General features: G+C 39.7%; 1 protein-coding gene across 2 annotated transcripts; it reads left to right on the top strand.

The window, feature by feature from the left end:
- Positions 1 to 408: 408 nt before the first annotated feature.
- Positions 409 to 17,013, top strand: alpi.1 (alkaline phosphatase, intestinal, tandem duplicate 1). 2 transcript variants are annotated; one of them, XM_046050654.1, is made up of 13 exons: positions 409 to 563; positions 739 to 966; positions 6,291 to 6,407; positions 7,131 to 7,256; positions 8,594 to 8,709; positions 9,907 to 10,081; positions 11,142 to 11,314; positions 12,213 to 12,347; positions 12,436 to 12,511; positions 13,519 to 13,653; positions 14,000 to 14,191; positions 14,533 to 14,649; positions 15,911 to 17,013. In XM_046050654.1, the coding sequence occupies exons 1-13, from the start codon at positions 491 to 493 to the stop codon at positions 16,183 to 16,185; spliced, it is 1,938 nt and encodes a 645-aa protein (XP_045906610.1). In that variant the 5' UTR covers positions 409 to 490; the 3' UTR covers positions 16,186 to 17,013. The 2 variants fall into 2 exon arrangements, with proteins under 2 accessions (XP_045906610.1, XP_045906611.1); XM_046050655.1 differs by lacking the exon at positions 6,291 to 6,407.
- Positions 17,014 to 18,662: the final 1,649 nt, after the last annotated feature.

Raw genomic sequence — 18,662 nt, 5'->3', positions numbered from 1 at the left:
CCCCTTCTCCCTCATGACCCCTCACCCCACCGTGCCAAATCTTTCTGTGCATGTGTTATGCCTACTGTACTGAGGGGTCTTTGATGTGGAGAAGATCTAGGGTAGGCAGAGTGCTTAGTTGAGTGGGAGGCGAGGATTGCGAGGCAGGTATGCCACCGTTGTGTGTGTTGATTAAGTCTTGTTTTCTCCCTGAATACAAATGTATCTCTCTGGATTTCCATAGTTTCCCACATAATCCTGGTTTTCAATCAACATTTAGCTCATTAGTACAAGTTTATTTTCACATGCCTGTCAATGTACAGCATCCACACACTTCTTTATTTCCCTGCATTCCTTAAACCCTTTGTCCCACTTTGACTCCTCTGAAAAAAATTCAGACATTTCCTGCTGCAAACTACAAAGCCTCAACCTGTGTGAGTTGCTGACAGACGTGTCCACATTGGATCGAGAGAGAAAAACACTTTGATTCGATGCATTGTGAAGGAAAAAGATGGGCAGCGTGGGGAGGAAAACAGTCCCGCTCTCTGATTTGATGGATATTTCTGACGCAAATTTGAAAAAAGGTGAGTGCTGGTGTGGTGCTGATATGTGTATGTCCAAATAAGTGTGTTTCCCTCTCCTCTTCTGCCTCTGACTAAAACAAAAGATGCAAGCCAAGGCTACAAAATGGTAGTGGTGGAAGGAAAATAACTTTTTGTTTTCCATCATTCATTTATTACTTGTCTGGATACCTTGGAGGTGAGAGACTCTGCACAGCATTGTTGCAGAACGAGGCAGCAGAAGCAGATTGTAGTCGCAAGGCAACTGGACTCCCAAGAAAACAGAAGAGGTGGAAGACAAAGAAGACAATCAAGGAGAGGAAAGTGGAGAGAACTATTAGTGTTGGGAATAAGAGAAATAAGTTTGACAGCTGCAAGATGATACTATTGATAAGCTTACTTCTCTTCACTGGATGTGACTGCACAGGTGAGTCAGAATTTTATATATGTGATAATGCTAAGAGTACAAGAAAAAGGGTGATGGTTAGCAAACCAACAGCCACGAGCAAATATTTGATGTGGGCGCCATGTGCCCATGAAAGCATTTTTTTATGACATGATGTCAAATGCAATATATTCTTCAATGCACACAGTAAAACTAGAGCTATACGCCTGAATATGAGTTTACTGCAGTTTACTTTTTTCCATGTCATTTAGGTCCGAAGTCAGACATAACAAACCATGGACAATTATGACACATCACACAGAGAGTCAGGCAGGCATGTTTGAATTTACACACACACACACACACACACACACACACACACACACATACACACACACACACACATTCGTTCTCATACACACATTCTTTCCCTCTCATGCTCACATGTGCTCTGCTTCTTGCTAAACCAGTCTCTTTAATTTACTCTCTCACCATTTCACACACACATGCATACATGCACACACACACTCTATAGCTTAATTAGGCTAAGCTCCATATTTCCTTTATGAGTCCAATTAAAAACTAAGAGGGGCCACTTCTCAAAGCTGTCAGGCTGTTTGATGTTGAGGTAGCAATCTCTTGCCATAGCTGCTGTGAGCTGTCTCGAGACAGGACATGGGTCTCTCCATACTTCAGTCCTAATTGTCCCCCAATTGAGTTGCATGCTAGCAATAAAACCTATTATGACTGGACTTCCAACTGTTCTGAGATGGGATCTCAGTCAGCAGTGCTTCACATAAAAAAGGGTTACATCATTTACAGTACGTCCTTAAATTGATCTAGATATATTCTTTGTCTGTGGATGTCACTCTAAGAGTGTGTGCTTGAGGGAAGTGGGGTCGTATTTGTGACAAAGCCAAAATAGATCACAGGCATCATTGCAGACTTAGTTTAATTGTTCCAACAGTGCTGTCTCTGCTTTTATTCTCTTTTGGATCTGGCAGTCTCTCTGTCTCTTGAGTCTTTTTCTTTCCCTTCTGGATTTCTGACTCTTCCTTCTTAAAAATACTCAAGCATCTACAACTTTCACCATCAATGTCCTTGGCCAAATCTCTTTCTCTGTCATATCTTCATATTTCAGAAATGTCTTTTAAATGCCATCAGGGAAAAGGATTTGGCTCTTTCTTTGAAATGGTGGCTGTGTGGTCTGGCACCACCTACATGTATATCCGCTTTGACAGCCTGAACCTAAACATTTCCCTCCATGAGTTGTAATCTAGACGCAAAGTTGGGCTAACCACTGTAATTTAAAGAATCTAACGGCTAAAGGAGACCTGCATGTCAAAAGCAGAGAGGAGGGAAGCAGAGAGGAGTATAACATTTGTAATTTACTTTTAGAGGAGTCTGATGCTGGAATGGGGGGGGGGGGGGGGGGGGGGGGGGGGGGTGTTTGGGTGTGTAAAACCTGTATATATTTATTTTCCACTTTTTATATTATTAATATATTTTGCTTTGTTTGAGACAATGGACAGTGGACCTTAAATAACAGCACAAGTCAAATTAAGAATGTTGCGTCTTAACCCCTATAGTCCACCAGGATGCACAGTTGGGCGAGAGGGTGTGGGGTTGTAGGATATTTTTTTACTTTATGGCATCAATGTTTAATGTTGCTGCTTAAAAACCAAGAACTCCAAGGAAATTGTATCTGAAATCTTGCTCCAAAGAACTAGTAGTTACTAGAGTGGTCTGTTGTTTCTCAATATCTTACATTGTGGCATTCTGTTCAGAAAGCGAGGCAGTGTAGAACTTGGATTCAGCAAATTGAATACAATGACCTGCACCAACTTAGGTCATTAGGTAATTTTTGTTAACTCATATTAATCATATTACCAAGTTTGACCCCAACTTCCTCCCATAATTCCATTGCGGATTTTTACCTAGCCGAAATAATGAAAGCTATGGCAAACGCATAACACTCTGGCTTAGGAGACCATGTGCTAAATAACAGATTTTGCTTTAAAAAGCTTCCCGACGGAAAGTTTAGATAAAAGCAGCAGCCTCATCTTGGTCACCTATAACATTGCCACACACATATCTGCTGTCCGAGCCCCCTTAAGCTGATGATACACAGAGCAACTTTTAGAACAATCGTGAAGGGCAACGTTGCCATCAGTGGTAATGAGTAAAGATTACTACCGTGATCTCCTATCCCTCACCCACCCCGCACCGCCACTATACATTCAAAACATAGTTTTAGCAAGATTGCCCAGCAACATTGCTCAAAAAGTTGCCCTGTGTATCATCAGCTTTAGTCGGCAACACGCCTCACCACTTCCAAAACTCCATTGACTTTGTGAACACAGTTTGTGGACTGAAGCTGGAGCCAGTTAAAATTATGGTGTGCAATGATAAACTCCTTGTATGATTACCATGGAGGCAGTAGAAACTGTAAGGATACAACTACTAAAAGAAAACACCCTGAACAGCATAACTAACCTCAGCCCAGACCGGATTTGTAAACTAGGGGTCATCATAACCCTGCACCACTGAACTGATAACATACCAACAAGTTCAAGAAAAGGACGTCTGAAGGAGGCACTTACAGTCTGTGGATATCCTAATTGGACCTTTGTGAAAACATCCACAAGATGCAAGAAGAACACCAACACTACAGCTGATGAGGAAAAGAAGACTAAATGCAACAACATTGTCATACCATACTTTTCATGTATGTTCAGGATTTTCATCAAACACCACATCCCTGTGTATTTTAAACCCAATGACGCGCTAAGACAGATACTGATCCCCCCTAAAGACCGCATTCCCAAATACAAGAAAGCAATCTAGTTTATGCTGTCTAATGCAGTGAGGAATGCACATACCTGTATACTGGGAAAACAAAACAACCTCTACACAAACGCATGACCCAACACAGAAGGGCAAATGCCTCAGGTCAAGACTTGGCAGTTTATTCACATCTGAAGGACAAAGGGCACTCCTTTTAGGAACACCATATACACATTTTAGACAGAGAGGACGGATGGTTTGAAATGTCAAGGAGGCCATTTACACCCTGGTGGAATGACTATCACTTAATGGGGGAAGGAGGATTGCTACTCCACTTATACCTCATTTACAATTCTGGAAACAAAACAAATGCTCATGTGAGAATGCCTGTGATGGTCATTCAAACCTGGCCTCGGGTGTGTCCATCAAACATAACGACTGTCATTAAAACAACCAGGAGCACTAACGAATAAGCGGTATTGATCATCTTGGCAATGATCCCACAGAGGTTAAATAGCTGGGATTCCTACTGTTTAGTTAGAACCAAAGAAGCCTCTCAGGTAAGAAGCACATTTGTGCAGTTTCTTGGATGACCACAACTAAACTAATCAGTGCAATCGCTAAATGGATCTCCATTGACTGCAGACACCCCCCCACACACACATAAGTACGAGTATTTATAACATGTGATTAATGATAAATTATCACAGCCTATTATTGTGGTTATCATTTTGCTTTTTAATCGATTGACACCACTAGAAATTATCATTCTTAGCCATTCTTAGCTCTACCTTTTATATTTGAGAGCCTCATGAACATGCGTTTTTTGGATGGTAGGATGGAACTGGAAATCTATTGAAGAGCCACCCACTGTACACCTTCCTCTGCTTCGTGATCTCAATAGTATACACAAATCACCATCTGCTGCACTATAAATATCCCGTATACACTTGCTCTCCATCAAGTGCCAGGAAAAAAAAAATATATATATATATATATATATATATATATAAATTTAGATGTCTGCCCCTTGGAAGTAATACAAACATACACACAATATAATCTGATTATAAGATTTCATCAATAGTATGGCTTTATTTTGAGATTTTTAGACTAAATATCGGACAACTGAAATGTATCCTATTACTGAAATGAAATAAAGCATACATTTGGGATTGATTTCTTAGACATGTAATGTGCCTAGTATGTTTACATTTGTCTTCTAAATACCCATGTGTTCACTGCATTCCCACATGGATTCAAGCTTGCTATATAATCAGCCAACAAAAGAAACTAAGCACCCCTTGGTGGATGGATGATCCGTGCTGAGACCTAAAACAGCCACCAGGTGTTTATACTTGTCTTGCAGGAAACTAATTTGACTTTCCTGCACTTTCTCTCAGAGGAAAACCCATAACAAATGGACAGACATACATGCCTTCACAAGTTTTCCTGTTCTTTGCACATTGCCACTGGTATTTCCAGTTCATGTGGTGTGGGCCACATCATGTGAGGCCTCTTAACCAGATTGCTGCTATGATTTTATTGCAGTCTTGATTAGGCACATGTGACTAACTGCAAACCCTTGTTATATGAGGTATATTATGGGTGAGCAGTTGGAGGAAAGCAGAAGTCTTCCAGAGCTCTGAATTGTAACAAGATTCAGCCTCGCGGGTTCACCAGTCAAGGGCCGTTCGTCGGGAATTTGATTCTTCTGGCCGTGTGGAACAAAGTTGGCCCAACTCACTTCATTTCACACATTAGCAGTTGTGTTTGCGTCGAATAGAGAGATTTTCATTCTGCAGGCGGTCTCCACTACCTCACAGAAGAAAAATGCTAACCCCGCTTCGCTTCCCACAGAAAAACCAGCCAAGTTGACTTGGTAAGAGAGGGAAAATATTGGGGTCTTTGAAATGCAAACATTCTGTGGGGGGAAATGGAAATATGACTATTTTCCTGACATGAAAAGCAGACTCAATCATGATATTCTCAAGAATAGGCTGGACCTCGTTCCCTTTCTTCCCTTGGACTGTTTTTCCAGGGGATAGAGGAAAAGAAATGGAAAGAGACATGGTTATGATTTGTATCGTGATGGATGCCAACACAAATTGGGTAGCCATTTTTTTTTCTCTCCCTGTCCTAAACTGTTAAAGAGACTACAGCATAGAAAGACCCATTATTTATTTACCACATCAAAGGCCATTCAAATTTCTATCATTTACACTTAAGAGCGGGGGAGAACTAAATTCAAGCAGCCTTTTAAAACAATAAAATGGGGGTGGTGCATTTTCAGGACTCAATGTGAGTAGGGGTGCTGGGATGCTACGGTGCTCTTGTGTGGTCCCAGCTTCTCTGTCTCTTTTTCTCTCTCTCCTCTGGCTTTTTCTCTCACATTTTCTCTTCCCTCTTTTGTGACTCTGAGCCTATGAGCTGGCGTTGGCCCTTCCTTACTGCACACCCAGTGGGGCTTTAAAAAGGCTGGGCCGGAGGTCTTAGCAGCAGCACTCACTCTCTGCCTGTGCGTCTGCCTTTCAGTCTCTGTGTGCTACTCTGAAAGCCGGCTGTGTCAACCTCTCCAGCTTCCAGGTCGTGCCGATTAGAGATGCAGATGCAACATTGCAGGGCCCCCAGTCTCCTGCTCATCCTCCTGGGCCCCATACTCTTGGCTATGGGCTGGGCCGCTACACAGAGCCAAGGTGAGGAGACGACAGAGTTATTATTGCTGCCTGCTGTTGGGACATTAGTAACACTTTGTGGGCAGACAAATGGACGAGCAGGGAGACTTAAGCAGGTAACCTCAACCTAAGAAAGGGTGAGTGTGTGAGGACAAACTTTGCTTGAGAAATTGGTTGACAAACTCAGGTGTGTAGGCGTAGTAGTGTTAGAGTCTGTGTCAGTGTAGATGCGCAAAAGCGTGTGTGAGTATATTTTTTTTCCTGTCTCTACCTGTTTATGTAAAATGTGGGATGGACTGTTTGTCTTTCCGTTGTTTTGGTGTGTGGCCGGAGGAATTCTCCTGTTTGACTTCTTTCACAGTAAGACCCTCAGTGGGCATGAATGGACAGAAACCAAAGTGTCTTCTTGGATGTCCTCTGTCATTTTTGACACCTCTTGAGAAACCTCTTCTCTTGATTTAACCCTAGGCCAAATATAATTCAAAGTGTCAGAAAAAGGCAGAGAGAAGTGCATGAGTGTGCAGGCACTCATAGACACACTTGAATTCACCTGAAGCTGGTCTGAACTGGAGCTTTACCATTCCACACATGCAAAAAGCACACACCCACAAATACTAAGCAGTCAAAATCACACACGTACCTGTTTCTCTTCCTGCTAAATGTTTAAGATCTGCTCACATCCATCCACCAACATACCCATATAATTCTCACATAATAATCTATGTATGTGTTTCCACCGAGCAGCATTGTATGATCTTGAGAAGGAACCAGCCTATTGGGATGCTCAGGCTAGGGCAACACTGGATGCTGCACTGAAACTCCGCCCTCGCCACCACCAGGCCAAGAACATCATCCTGTTCCTTGGCGACGGTAGGTCATGTTATCATTATGGAATCCATTCCAGCATATCTTCAATACTGACTTAGCTGGGGTTGAAGTTTGAACACAAAAGGCTACTGTTTTCAGCCTCCTTGACAAATACAGCCCAATATGCAATGCAAGGCATTGCTCAAGTGTGTTCAGTTACAGTATGTTTGCTATGCTTAGAATTGACTGAGGGAAGTGGCTAGGACAGCGGACTGTGTGAGTTGCATTGCAGACGTGTCTAGATTTGTAATAGCCGATGAGCCAGTGGTTGTAATAAAACTTATGCCAGCATTAGTCATTTCTGCAAATGCTTTAAATAGATTATGTTTAGGTGGGAATGACAGAGTTGAGAGTAATGACTGAAATAGAAAGACAGAAGTAGTGTGACATTGATCACTTAGACAGGTGGAGTTCACATCTCATCTCCTACCTACAGGCAGATTACAGAATGGGGACCTACTCGTAAAAACATTTCTCCATTACAATTATCAATGTTTCTAGTGGTCAAACACTTCACAGAGTGCCTTTGAGGTGGCAATCCCAATTACTGCAGGGGGTGGCTCTCCCTGGAGAACCACTCCTGACATGCTACATGTCTCCTCCTTTAGCAGTGTGTTGTATGGCAAAGGGACGGCTATACCAGTTGGGGAAAGTTTCCATCTGGATTGATTTGATTGGAAAATTGTTCACGTTAATTGTCACTTGTGTGGTATATTTACAGCTGGTGAGGCATGAGAATGTTTAAAGGCACAAAGATTTAAGAGTGTTTTTCCTGCTAACACTAGAATATCTGGTTTAAATCAGACCTACTGAGTCACATTTCTGGGTGGTCGAGGCTGAGTTTTCTTTGTGCATCTCTCCAGTAATGCCCTACCCAGAGCATGTTCTCAGATTTATGACTGTGATGTTAAAGGGAGAGTTGAGTGCATGACAGTGACATGGGCTTCATAAAGTATGGTTTTCAAAATCAGGGGTCAAATCCAATATTTAACCCCAGGAAGAGATAAAACAAGCCACAAAACCACTGCCTTAAATGTTTTGTCCATTTTCAAACAAACACATTTTAATATTTGTGGTCTGGATTTAGGAATTGTTCCCCAACTGAACAGAGAGCAGTATTCTGGGCTCTGTGGTATCAAAACAGAAAAAAAATCTTAATTTAATGTGAACGCATTCAGAATACAGATTTCCTTTTTTGTTTAAAAAAAAAAAAAGAAAAGAATACAGATTTCCAAATCATTGTTTATGTCGTTCAGTATGTCAGTACTGAGATTGTGAAGCTAAAAAAATATAGACGGACCATATCAGTGAACCTTCATCTGTCAAACATTGTCTCCCAGGGATGGGCGTGTCTACAGTGTCGGCAGCTCGAATCCTGCGAGGTCAGATGGAGGGCCGATCAGGGGAGGAGACAATGCTGGCCATGGACAGCTTCCCATATGTGGCCCTGTCAAAGGTAAAAACACTGTTGACCTGTAGTTCATTAGTAATGATTCATCCACTAATTAGTGTAGACTACAATACAATTTCTAATTTTATAAAGCCAGCAGGGTTTCATCGTGTAATTTAAAGCTAGGGAATTTATTTCAGAAGTATTTTTTGTTATATTTGTTGAAATTCTCTTTACATCTCAGCAGCAATCAATAAATCAAATGCTCTTACACAAAAATAAAAAAAATAATAATTTTATTTGTTCTGATTGAAATGATTGGCTGGCCTATCTGCCTACTTGCCTACCTGCATGCACTCTGCCCATGCACTCAGTACACATGTCATTTTATCATGTATCTATTTCAGCACTGCATGATGCAAGATAAATTTTTTGTATATATCGTTTGCTTTTTATAGCATAAAAGGAACTACAAACTGCATATGCATTATATGACGAAATAATTGACCTTGTACCTTGTACCCTAAATACTAGATTTTTTTCCAACTGATTTGTGTCTGCACCGTTGGTGCTTTTCAATTATCATTTGGAATATAAATAAAATGTTCAGAATTTACCAGTAATTACCTGTACATGATCCCACCTGATTACAGTATATGTATTTATTATGGCTATTCAGAGTGATAGATTCTCCTTAAAAACAATGGATTTGTATTAGCCTTTTTGTTATTCTAATTGGACAAAAGGACAAATTAATATTAATGGAAAAGTAATAATTAAGCACGTATCAAAGATATTTTTTTTTCTATGTACAGATAGTAATATACTTGTTCGTGTGTGTACATGTATGTGTCTGTGGTTGCTTGGTAAACAGTGTGACACATGGAGAGAGAAGGAGAAAAAAGAGAAAGAGAGGGAGATGCGCTGCAGATGATTATCCCAGTATAAAGAAGGGTGGGTCAGTCACTTGGCACCTTGCCTCATACAGTTCCACTTCCACTGAAGTTCTCATGCCCTGAAAGGATTTACAAGGGATTTTGCTAAAATCAACGTGGTAGTAAATGGTAAATGGTAGAAACAGTGAAAACAGATTTAAAGTCAGATAAAGGTTGGATTCAGCTTCTGGTATAATCCCTAAATTATTGTACCTTACAGTAAGTGTGAGTGAGAGTGTGTCTAAACCTATACTATAGAAAGGGAAATACTACTATAAATATCCGTTTATTTCCTGTCTTTTATGGTGTCTGTGTTTCTGCTCCACAGACCTACAGTGTGGATAAGCAAGTAGCAGACAGTGCTAGCACGGCTACAGCCTACCACTGTGGGGTGAAGGCCAACTCTAAAACAGTAGGGCTGAGCGCTAAAGCAGTGGCCTACGAATGTAACACCACCTTCGGCAACGAGGTCTACTCAGTACTACGACGTGCAAAAGCACAAGGTAAAGACATGGCATGGCTAAGTAGTGAGGGTGCTGTGAAAGGCCAGCTGGTTTATATTGCATTCTTATCTCAAGATGTGCAATGACCATATCTTGAAATAAAATATGAGAAATAAAACAATCATCTTGATAAGCATGTTCCCTACAACTTGAGTTATAGCTCAGTGTGTTCAGAGTATGACAATTTTTGTGTACCGTATGCACAGGGTTTATCATTTGATCAACTGTCTGTTTGTGAGTCAAGGCATGTTTATGATTCATGTGGGAGGGATGATTAGTGTCCATTCTAAGACATATACTCAATATGTTTAGCAGCGGGATGTATGAGTTATGTTTTATGTTCAGTTTTCTACATGTTTTTTTGTCTATAAATAGTCTTTATGCATCTCTGTGTCATTATGTCAGGGCACTACATGGTGGAGTATCATAGATATAATAGCATAAGTACTTGGATAGCTATTGTAATGTGTTTGAAAGTTACTTGAGTTATATGCTTAGACATTTTTTTATTAAGCCATTAAGTTTAAATTATATAAAGTTTCCAGGAGGCAGTATTGCATTGTTAAAGTTTAAGTGGAGACAAAAAAGCAAAGTTTTCCAAGGGAAGGTTAATCAGGATTTTAATTAATTAATTTAATTTGATTATTTGCAATTAGACTGTCATACACTGAAAGCATGAAAATACAAAATATATTTAAAAAGCAGTGATTTTAACTTGTTCATTGCTGTGCAACAAGCTTTTCTAGAGAGCAATAAGCTACATGCTTAACTGGAACCTCTCTTAACTCCTACTGTACCTCTTCCACTGGGTGTCGTTATTTAAACAACGTAGACTGTAGGGCCATTAATGACTGAGCCAGTGTCCTTATTTCTACCTCCAGAGCAGCTCTGTGCCCAAGAATATTAAAGAACATAACATAAAGTAAAATTCCAATGTGCATAATTAAGGTCCCAGTATTATTTGTTAGTTGGTAATTTGTACAAAAATCCCAAGAAAAATCTTTCACATTGTGTGCTATTGTCTATATTTCTGATTTGGGTGTGTCTCTCTGTTGTCCAGGTAAATCAGTAGGTATAGTGACCACCACCCGTGTCCAGCATGCTTCCCCAGCTGCTGCTTATGCCCACTCTGTCAGCCGCAGTTGGTACAGTGATGCAGATCTTCCTTCCAGTGCCCACAAACAAGGCTGTGTTGACATTGCAACCCAACTTGTCACTAACGTTGACATTGATGTATGTAACAAACGATTCTGTTTGCCACTTTTTTTATACCGAAAAATTATATTTGATTAATAGGTTCAAGTTCAATTTGAAACACATTGTACTGTAACTGACTGTACTACTCTCAAAAGGGTCACTACACACGTGAAAGAGAGTATAGTGCTTATCTACAGTAGTAGTTTGTCCTTTGATGATTTGATGTTTTGTTTTCAGATGGATAAGGAACAGCTAGGAAATAGTCTGCATGTACTGTAATGTAACCTTACAGAATATTGCTTAGCAGTAAATTAAGTAAATGAGTTTTTTTTGTTATTAGAATATGACTCATGTAATCTGCAAAGTGCAATGAGTGCACAATGACTTTGATTGTTTAACTGTTTGATTAAGACATTATAAGACAGTTGTAGGAAACATGACTGAGAGAGAAGGTGGAAAGAAAAAGAGTTCATACAAGGGATGCATCCACTAACTTGTGTTCAGATTTTGTCCAGCTTAACAATATCCATTTAAAAAGTAATAAGTTTTCATCTTTATCTTCACACTGCACCGTATATGGTCTAAGACATGGACATCCAGAACTGATAATTACTCACTTAGGTCACACTAATGAAACACTCATGTAATTTACCCAGATAATTAGCATTTAAAATCTCATCCCACATATCAGCATACTGTACTCTTCCAGTCATTTTCGTTTTCCATCTTTATCCTCACGACTCATAGAGCCTAGCTGGTTAAAAGTTTTTCCATTATTTGCACATGAGATGCAAGGTGAATTAAGTTAAGTTGTGATTATTAAAAAAACAATAGTTTCTGTGAAAAACATGTTCCTCTATTGTTAAGGCAGTATAATTCTTCAGTATAATGACCATCATAAATATGATCCCATTCTGGCTGGTGTCTCTTTAAGGTCATTCTAGGGGGAGGTAGGATGTACATGACACCAAAAGGCACCCCAGACCCCGAGTACCCTACCTCCAGCTCTCGCAAGGGGGACCGGAAAGACAAGAGGAACCTCATTGATGTGTGGCTGAAGGCTAAACCAGTAGGATTAAATAACATGGCTGTAGGATTTTTCCATATATTTTAAAATGTGAGTCATATATTTAAGTGTCCTCTGGTTTGTTTTTTAGAACAAGAAGTCACGCTACGTTTGGCACAGGAAGGAGTTTGACGAGATAAATGCTAAAACTACTGACCGGCTAATGGGTGGGTATAGATGTGTTAACGCAGACAGATGCAGTATATATTTACAGCAGTATATAAAGCACACACTGACACCATAGATACAGTACAAAAGACTGATAGACAGGCAGAAAAAAACAACAATGCACACACATTATGTACATGCACAATATTTGGACCTCTGTGTCTATGTTACTCAGGCATTAACAGATAAACTTCTTATCTAAGTTATGCAACCTTCTCAGTGGCTTAGAAACAAGAGAATTCCACTAAGGTCAGCTTTCATCTTTCCAGCCATGTAGAGTAGTTATTACTGTAAATTGCATTGTAAATTCTGGTTAGCTGGTATTATCACCTCTGATAACGGTGTGTCTATGCTCCCAGGGTCCTAGGTTCCACGTCTCAATATCCTGTGGAAATGATCTATGAGGAGACCTTTCAAAGGGTTTTTTGTTTTCTCTGCGATGTATTTACCTAGGTGAAATGCTGAATGTATGTTTCCCTGCGTCAGTATGTTTAAATTACCCACCTACAGCTTATACAACTTGCTGACGCAAGATAGTTTTCTTGCCTTTAGACATTGATATCTCCACAGTGGCCAAACAGATTTTTACCATTCAAAGTGCATTTGAAACTTCAATCTCCCTTAAGTTCTGTTGCAATTTGAACTGCAAAGTTAGCCCATACCAGTCTCTTACAATATTCATTTATATTAAGAGACACATACCCTCATAGGACCAGGGGTACATAGTGATGATCCCCCACTAACTACAGTGATAAAAACCATGCTGTGATCATGCATATCACAGTAATACAGATGCAACAGAATTGTTTGTCTTTCACAGTTTGCAATATTGCTTTCACAGTATATATTATTTTCCTCTTTAACTTGGCCTTCATTCTTTTTTCTCTCACTGTGTTCTTAAGCTCTGCCTGTTTAGATTTAACTCATCATTACCACCTTACACTGCCAAAGTCATTAAAAAATAAAATCTACAGCACCCTTAAAAAAAATGTTTTGGTGCTTCCAGGTCTGTTTGAGCCAAAGGACATGAGATTTGAGGTTTTCCGGAACAGCACACGTGACCCCTCCATTGTGGAGATGACAGAGAAGGCCATACAAATCCTCAGCAAGAATCCCAAGGGATACTTCCTGTTTGTGGAAGATGAGTACCATATCAACAGTCTTCTAATTTAAAATCTCATCAAGCATGTCACTATGAGCATCTGAATTATGGCCATGAACTTTAGGCCCTTAAAATCAAATTTTGAACCTGATGGAGATTTGAAGAATACATGACAATGTCAATGTAAAACAGGGGATTCGTTCTTGTATTAAAAAAAAAAGAAGTTGTCTTTACAGTTGATTGAAGAATGTAAGGCAAAAACAATAGATTGCACTGTCAAAAAGGCATTTTCCTTTTAGCTACTGCTAAAATGAGTCTAGTGGAAATGTATTGGTCAGATGTTTCAGGCCAGGTCTAATTAACTTCTTTTGTGTTGTTCTGTTACGAGGGAGAATTGATCATGGCCACCATGACGGCATTGCCAAACTGGCACTGACAGAAGCTGTAATGTTCGACCGAGCAATTCAGCGCGCTGAGCGGCTTACCAGAGAATCCGATACTCTCACTGTGGTCACTGCTGACCACTCCCACGTATTCACCTTTGGTGGTAGTACACCCCGAGGGAATCCCATCTTTGGTATGGTTCAAATACCAGATTGAATGCAGTCCAGATTGATATTACCATGAAAATCATATTTAGAAACATTACAAGTACAGGGGGAGAAAGTAGTAAAAGAGAAGTAAAAAGAGTAGAAAGAGTAGATTTGGAAAATTACCCTAGAACTACCCTAGAATGACGTTTTTAACATTCATATATGTAGTTAATTAAATACTATTTAAGACTAACTTGCATGTTAAAAGCTTCAGTTTTTTGTCTCATAAAGTACATGTGAGTCTGTGTGCTTGTTCGGCTCTATGTATAAGATACTGTGACCAATGTTTTGTTTCCCACCTTCTCTGCCATTATTTGTCATTCAGGTCTGGCACCAAAGAAAGCTGATGACAAAATGCCCTTCACCAGCATCCTGTATGCCAACGGCCCTGGTTATGTGCATATAAATGGAACCAGAGGGAACATCACAATGGTGGATTACTGTAAGTACAAACTAATGTCTTTCAGATGCGACAACCGTCTGGGCTGATGTGTGTACAGACAGCATGAACTGATGTGGTTACGGCTGACTCATTCCTGTGTTTTTCTCTGAAAAGCAAAGATTAAATATGTTATGGCATTCACTGTGCTTTCCTCTGTTCTGTTCTCTACACAGGCCTCACTGTGTACATATACTGTACTTAAAAAAAGCTATTTGTATTTCTTTGTGGAACACTGGATAGCAATGATCCAGTTCTTCCCCCTCTTGTTATGCACCATTCACTTTAGTCATTACATGAGTGTGTATACTTGAAGGTGGAAATACTTCTATACAGGGATGATTGAACTTTTAAAACTCCCAATTTAGTCCTTTTGAATGGACTGGCATTACTTTATGTTTTTGGAACCAGGAGTGCTGTTTCAAAAGAGCACACTCATCTGGCACCTTATGTAAACATTGCAATTACAAATGAGAGATTTGTGTCTGAAACTTTGTGTATCCATGTGGAGAAAAATGAACCACTGAAAGAGTCATTCTCTATATGCTGAGGAGGCCAAAAACATATTGCAATGTTTGTTAGAGAAATCTATGTATGATCAGCATATCATTCAAGTTTCCTTCAAATTTTGCAATAATCAAACCACAATACTGTGTTTACTGTGTTTTCTTTCACTGTGTGTTTGTTTTTGGGGAGGAAAAAGTTATGTAATCTGTCAGTACTCACTTTAAAAAAGTCAGGCAGTAAATGCTGTAATTTTATCAGAAGGACTTCAGCTACCTTCAGGGTTTTCCAAATGTTGTAATTAAGTGTAATTAGGTAAATTACAGAAGATGTGCAAAACACCATTTTATGGGCAGAACAGTCACAAAAACATCAATGAGGTGAATGTAATCTTAAAGCTATCCAATAATGCTATCTGGAGTGTTTGCACTGAACAACAAAGGGAATCCAGTACAATCTATTGTTAAAGCAATGGTTAAAGGCCCTTTATGTTGATGTGGCAAAGGCAGGTTATTCCATTTGTAGGCAAAAATTTTATATGTATGGCCCAGTGCTGGGAGCAAACAGTGATATAGTAAATGTAGTAAATAGTCTACTGGGTTGCAGGTGGCACAGTCAAAAAGAATAAAGTTAATCTGGACTGACATCATGGTTAATTTGAGATGACTCTAATCTACTAAAGCATATGTTTTGTATTAACAGTTGATGATCCAAGCAGAGAGTTGCCTGGTTACATTTTACACTCGTTTTTTTTCCCCAGACGATGAGGAGTACATGCAGCAGGCTGCCGTCCCACTAGATTCAGAGACGCATGGCGGTGAGGACGTGGCTATCTATGCCAAAGGCCCAATGGCTCACCTCTTCCATGGGGTGAAAGAGCAGAACTATGTGGCACACGTCATGGCCTACGCTGCTTGCTTAGAGCCCTACACAAACTGCCCTCCTCACCCCCACCGCCACGCCTCAAGCGGGTGTGTGAACACACCCTCCAGCCTCCTGATTGGCCTGCTTGGCCTCCTCTGGTTACTCAGATGACACCCAAACATGCGCACACATCAGCACACTTACATGAATACATTGTATGCATGCAGCAATACCGACATTTAATGAACATGCACACTCAAAGTCAGAATGCAGGGATAAACATACACTGCACTGTATGTGTGAAATATACTCATCTTGAGCACTCATACACATGAGCTTGTAACCCAAAATGTAGGCTTAAATATGCATGTAGTAGCTCTTATCCAAATACAAATTAACAAACAGGCAGGCATTGCAGGCTAGAACACATGCAAATATGCACACATGCGCAAGAAACACTCCTTGAAACTGTTTGTGGAGCCATCAGCATTTATTTCATAAAGACTATTTAAAGCTTGTACTTGTAACATGACTACTAACTTGCACTAACTAGTTCTTCCATTAGTTAGTCATTTTCTAAAGTTAAACACAAACCCTGCTCACTCAGAGCTGTCAAACATTTGCAAGGAGCTGTAATTTATTAGTTACCCATTCATCTAAGGCTTAAGCCAGAATAACTTGAAACAAGCAAGCAGGCTGACGTCTCACAATTTAGCTTGCGGACACTCAGGCAGGACACAAAGCTGTTGATGTACATGATTGTCACTGTCCGGATGGAATAAATGACTATATGACAATAATAGAAACCTGAACTACGAGCCATCGTGCCATGCCAAGCTGCAACACCAGCAGACCTTACAGGAAATCATAAAGAAGCTGTACCTTTTTCAGGAGTGGGAAGTAAACATGTAGCTTTTAAGTTTTATTTTTTTTCAATCAAGTTTGTGTCTTGACCTCATTGGTTCCAAAGAGTAAATCTGTTTTTTTGTCAGATTTTCTGCCTCCTTATCTGTAATCTATTTAGATTTTACATGAATGTATTTTGTAAGCAAATATTGTCAATGTATTTTTATACTGTATACTGTTTTTGCAAATGTTACTTAAATAAGGATGAGCAAAATCACGTGTTGTGAGTCCATTCTCCAATCTATTTGATAGCTATTGTTCTAGTTAAAACCAACGAAGGTTAAAATCAAGGGCAACTGGACTTGGTTGAAGATACTGGAAGACGTTTCGTCCCTCATCCAAAGGACTTCTTCAGTTCTGACTGACTGGCAGGGAAACTCAGCTATTTAACCTCAGTGGGGTCGTTATCCCGGGTCATCGATACCGCTGGTTCGTTAGTGTTCCTTGGACCCCTTAGTTTCATAAAGATTTCCAGAGAAAGCAACCAATTTAGGACATCTTCTTGAAAGAGCTTAGAAAGGAATATTTTAGAGAAACTATAGAGGTCTCACCACAAGTTCATACAGGTCTAATGTAAGCATTAAAAAAGCCTTAATCTATGCAAATATTTCACACAAGGGAATCATTGTAATGGGATCAGTTAGAGTACAACTCTAGTTTATGTCATTCAAGCACACATGGGAAATGTACTAACACACAGGTAGTTTCCAAAATCCAAATGCATTGGAAACACTTCAAATATAGGAAATTGCCACATGAACATGAATCATGCAAAAAGCAATCAGCTAAACATGGCATCAACAGAATAAGTAAGAAACAGAAGCAAAAATATAGCACAGACACTGAGAAAAACATCATCAAGTGCATTTTTTAATCAGTTCATTCACTTTATTGATACTTCAGTCACACTGCTTATACAAGGTTTCTGTGTGTGTGTATATATATATATATATATATGCATTATACTTTCATTATTTAGGAGGAAATTAATGTAACCTCACTTTGTCCATAGCCAATCAATTCTGTCTTTCCGAGTTCTTGCTCGTTTCACAGAATCTTTTGCTGTTAAATGTCCAAATGCTGATACTGACAAAAAGCTAAATGACCTTGTGATGGTCTGTCTAAACCACAAGGCCAGTCAGTGTGAGTGAGTGCTGAGGCTTTTTAACCACACAAAACATCTCACAGTTGCACAGTAAGACCCACCTGTACACACACACACACACACACACACACACACACACACACACACACAGAGAGAGAGAGACTCACATGTTATCAATTAATTATGCCACAGATTTAAAGAAATCACTGCTCTTTTAAAAACTGTTTTAACAAAGCGGATGTTGGCCGAATTCTGGCCTACTTAAATGTGAGCTGCAGAGATTTGTAAAACTGCAATGTAATATAAGTAAGCTAGCAAGATAATCCTCTGTACTCCAGCTGAGTTTGCACTTCAGCTGACCTGGAACTAATAAACAGATGATTCATTAGATCCCAGTTACGATGGATGATTAATAAGCCTCATGCGCATTCCCTTGTGTTGGTTTTAAATTTATTGCACTGTCAAAAAATGCACTTCAAAAGTAAAGAGTCATCATCATTTCCAGCCAACTGTATAGAGAACAACACAAATAAACACACGGGTGAGATTTTGCGAGCAAAGAAATGTATGATAATATTTGTTTGAAAGAAATGTTGAGTGTGATGGGACTGTAATGCACATAGGCCTTCATTGATCT

Source organism: Micropterus dolomieu, linkage group LG05, assembly GCF_021292245.1.
Source record: "Micropterus dolomieu isolate WLL.071019.BEF.003 ecotype Adirondacks linkage group LG05, ASM2129224v1, whole genome shotgun sequence".
In the NCBI taxonomy this organism is placed as follows: domain Eukaryota; kingdom Metazoa; phylum Chordata; class Actinopteri; order Centrarchiformes; family Centrarchidae; genus Micropterus; species Micropterus dolomieu.
Note: the sequence above shows the minus strand (reverse complement) of the source record. Positions and strands in the feature narration are given on the sequence as shown.

Bases quoted from the DNA above. Each gene is read 5' to 3' on its own strand.
- alpi.1 (XM_046050654.1), top strand. From the start codon at position 491: ATGGGCAGCGTGGGGAGGAAAACAGTCCCGCTCTCTGATTTGATGGAT. The intron at 967-6,290 runs GTGAGTCAGAAT...CAACCTCTCCAG, and splicing joins CACTGGATGTGACTGCACAG to CTTCCAGGTCGTGCCGATTA. The intron at 10,082-11,141 runs GTAAAGACATGG...TCTGTTGTCCAG, and splicing joins ACGACGTGCAAAAGCACAAG to GTAAATCAGTAGGTATAGTG.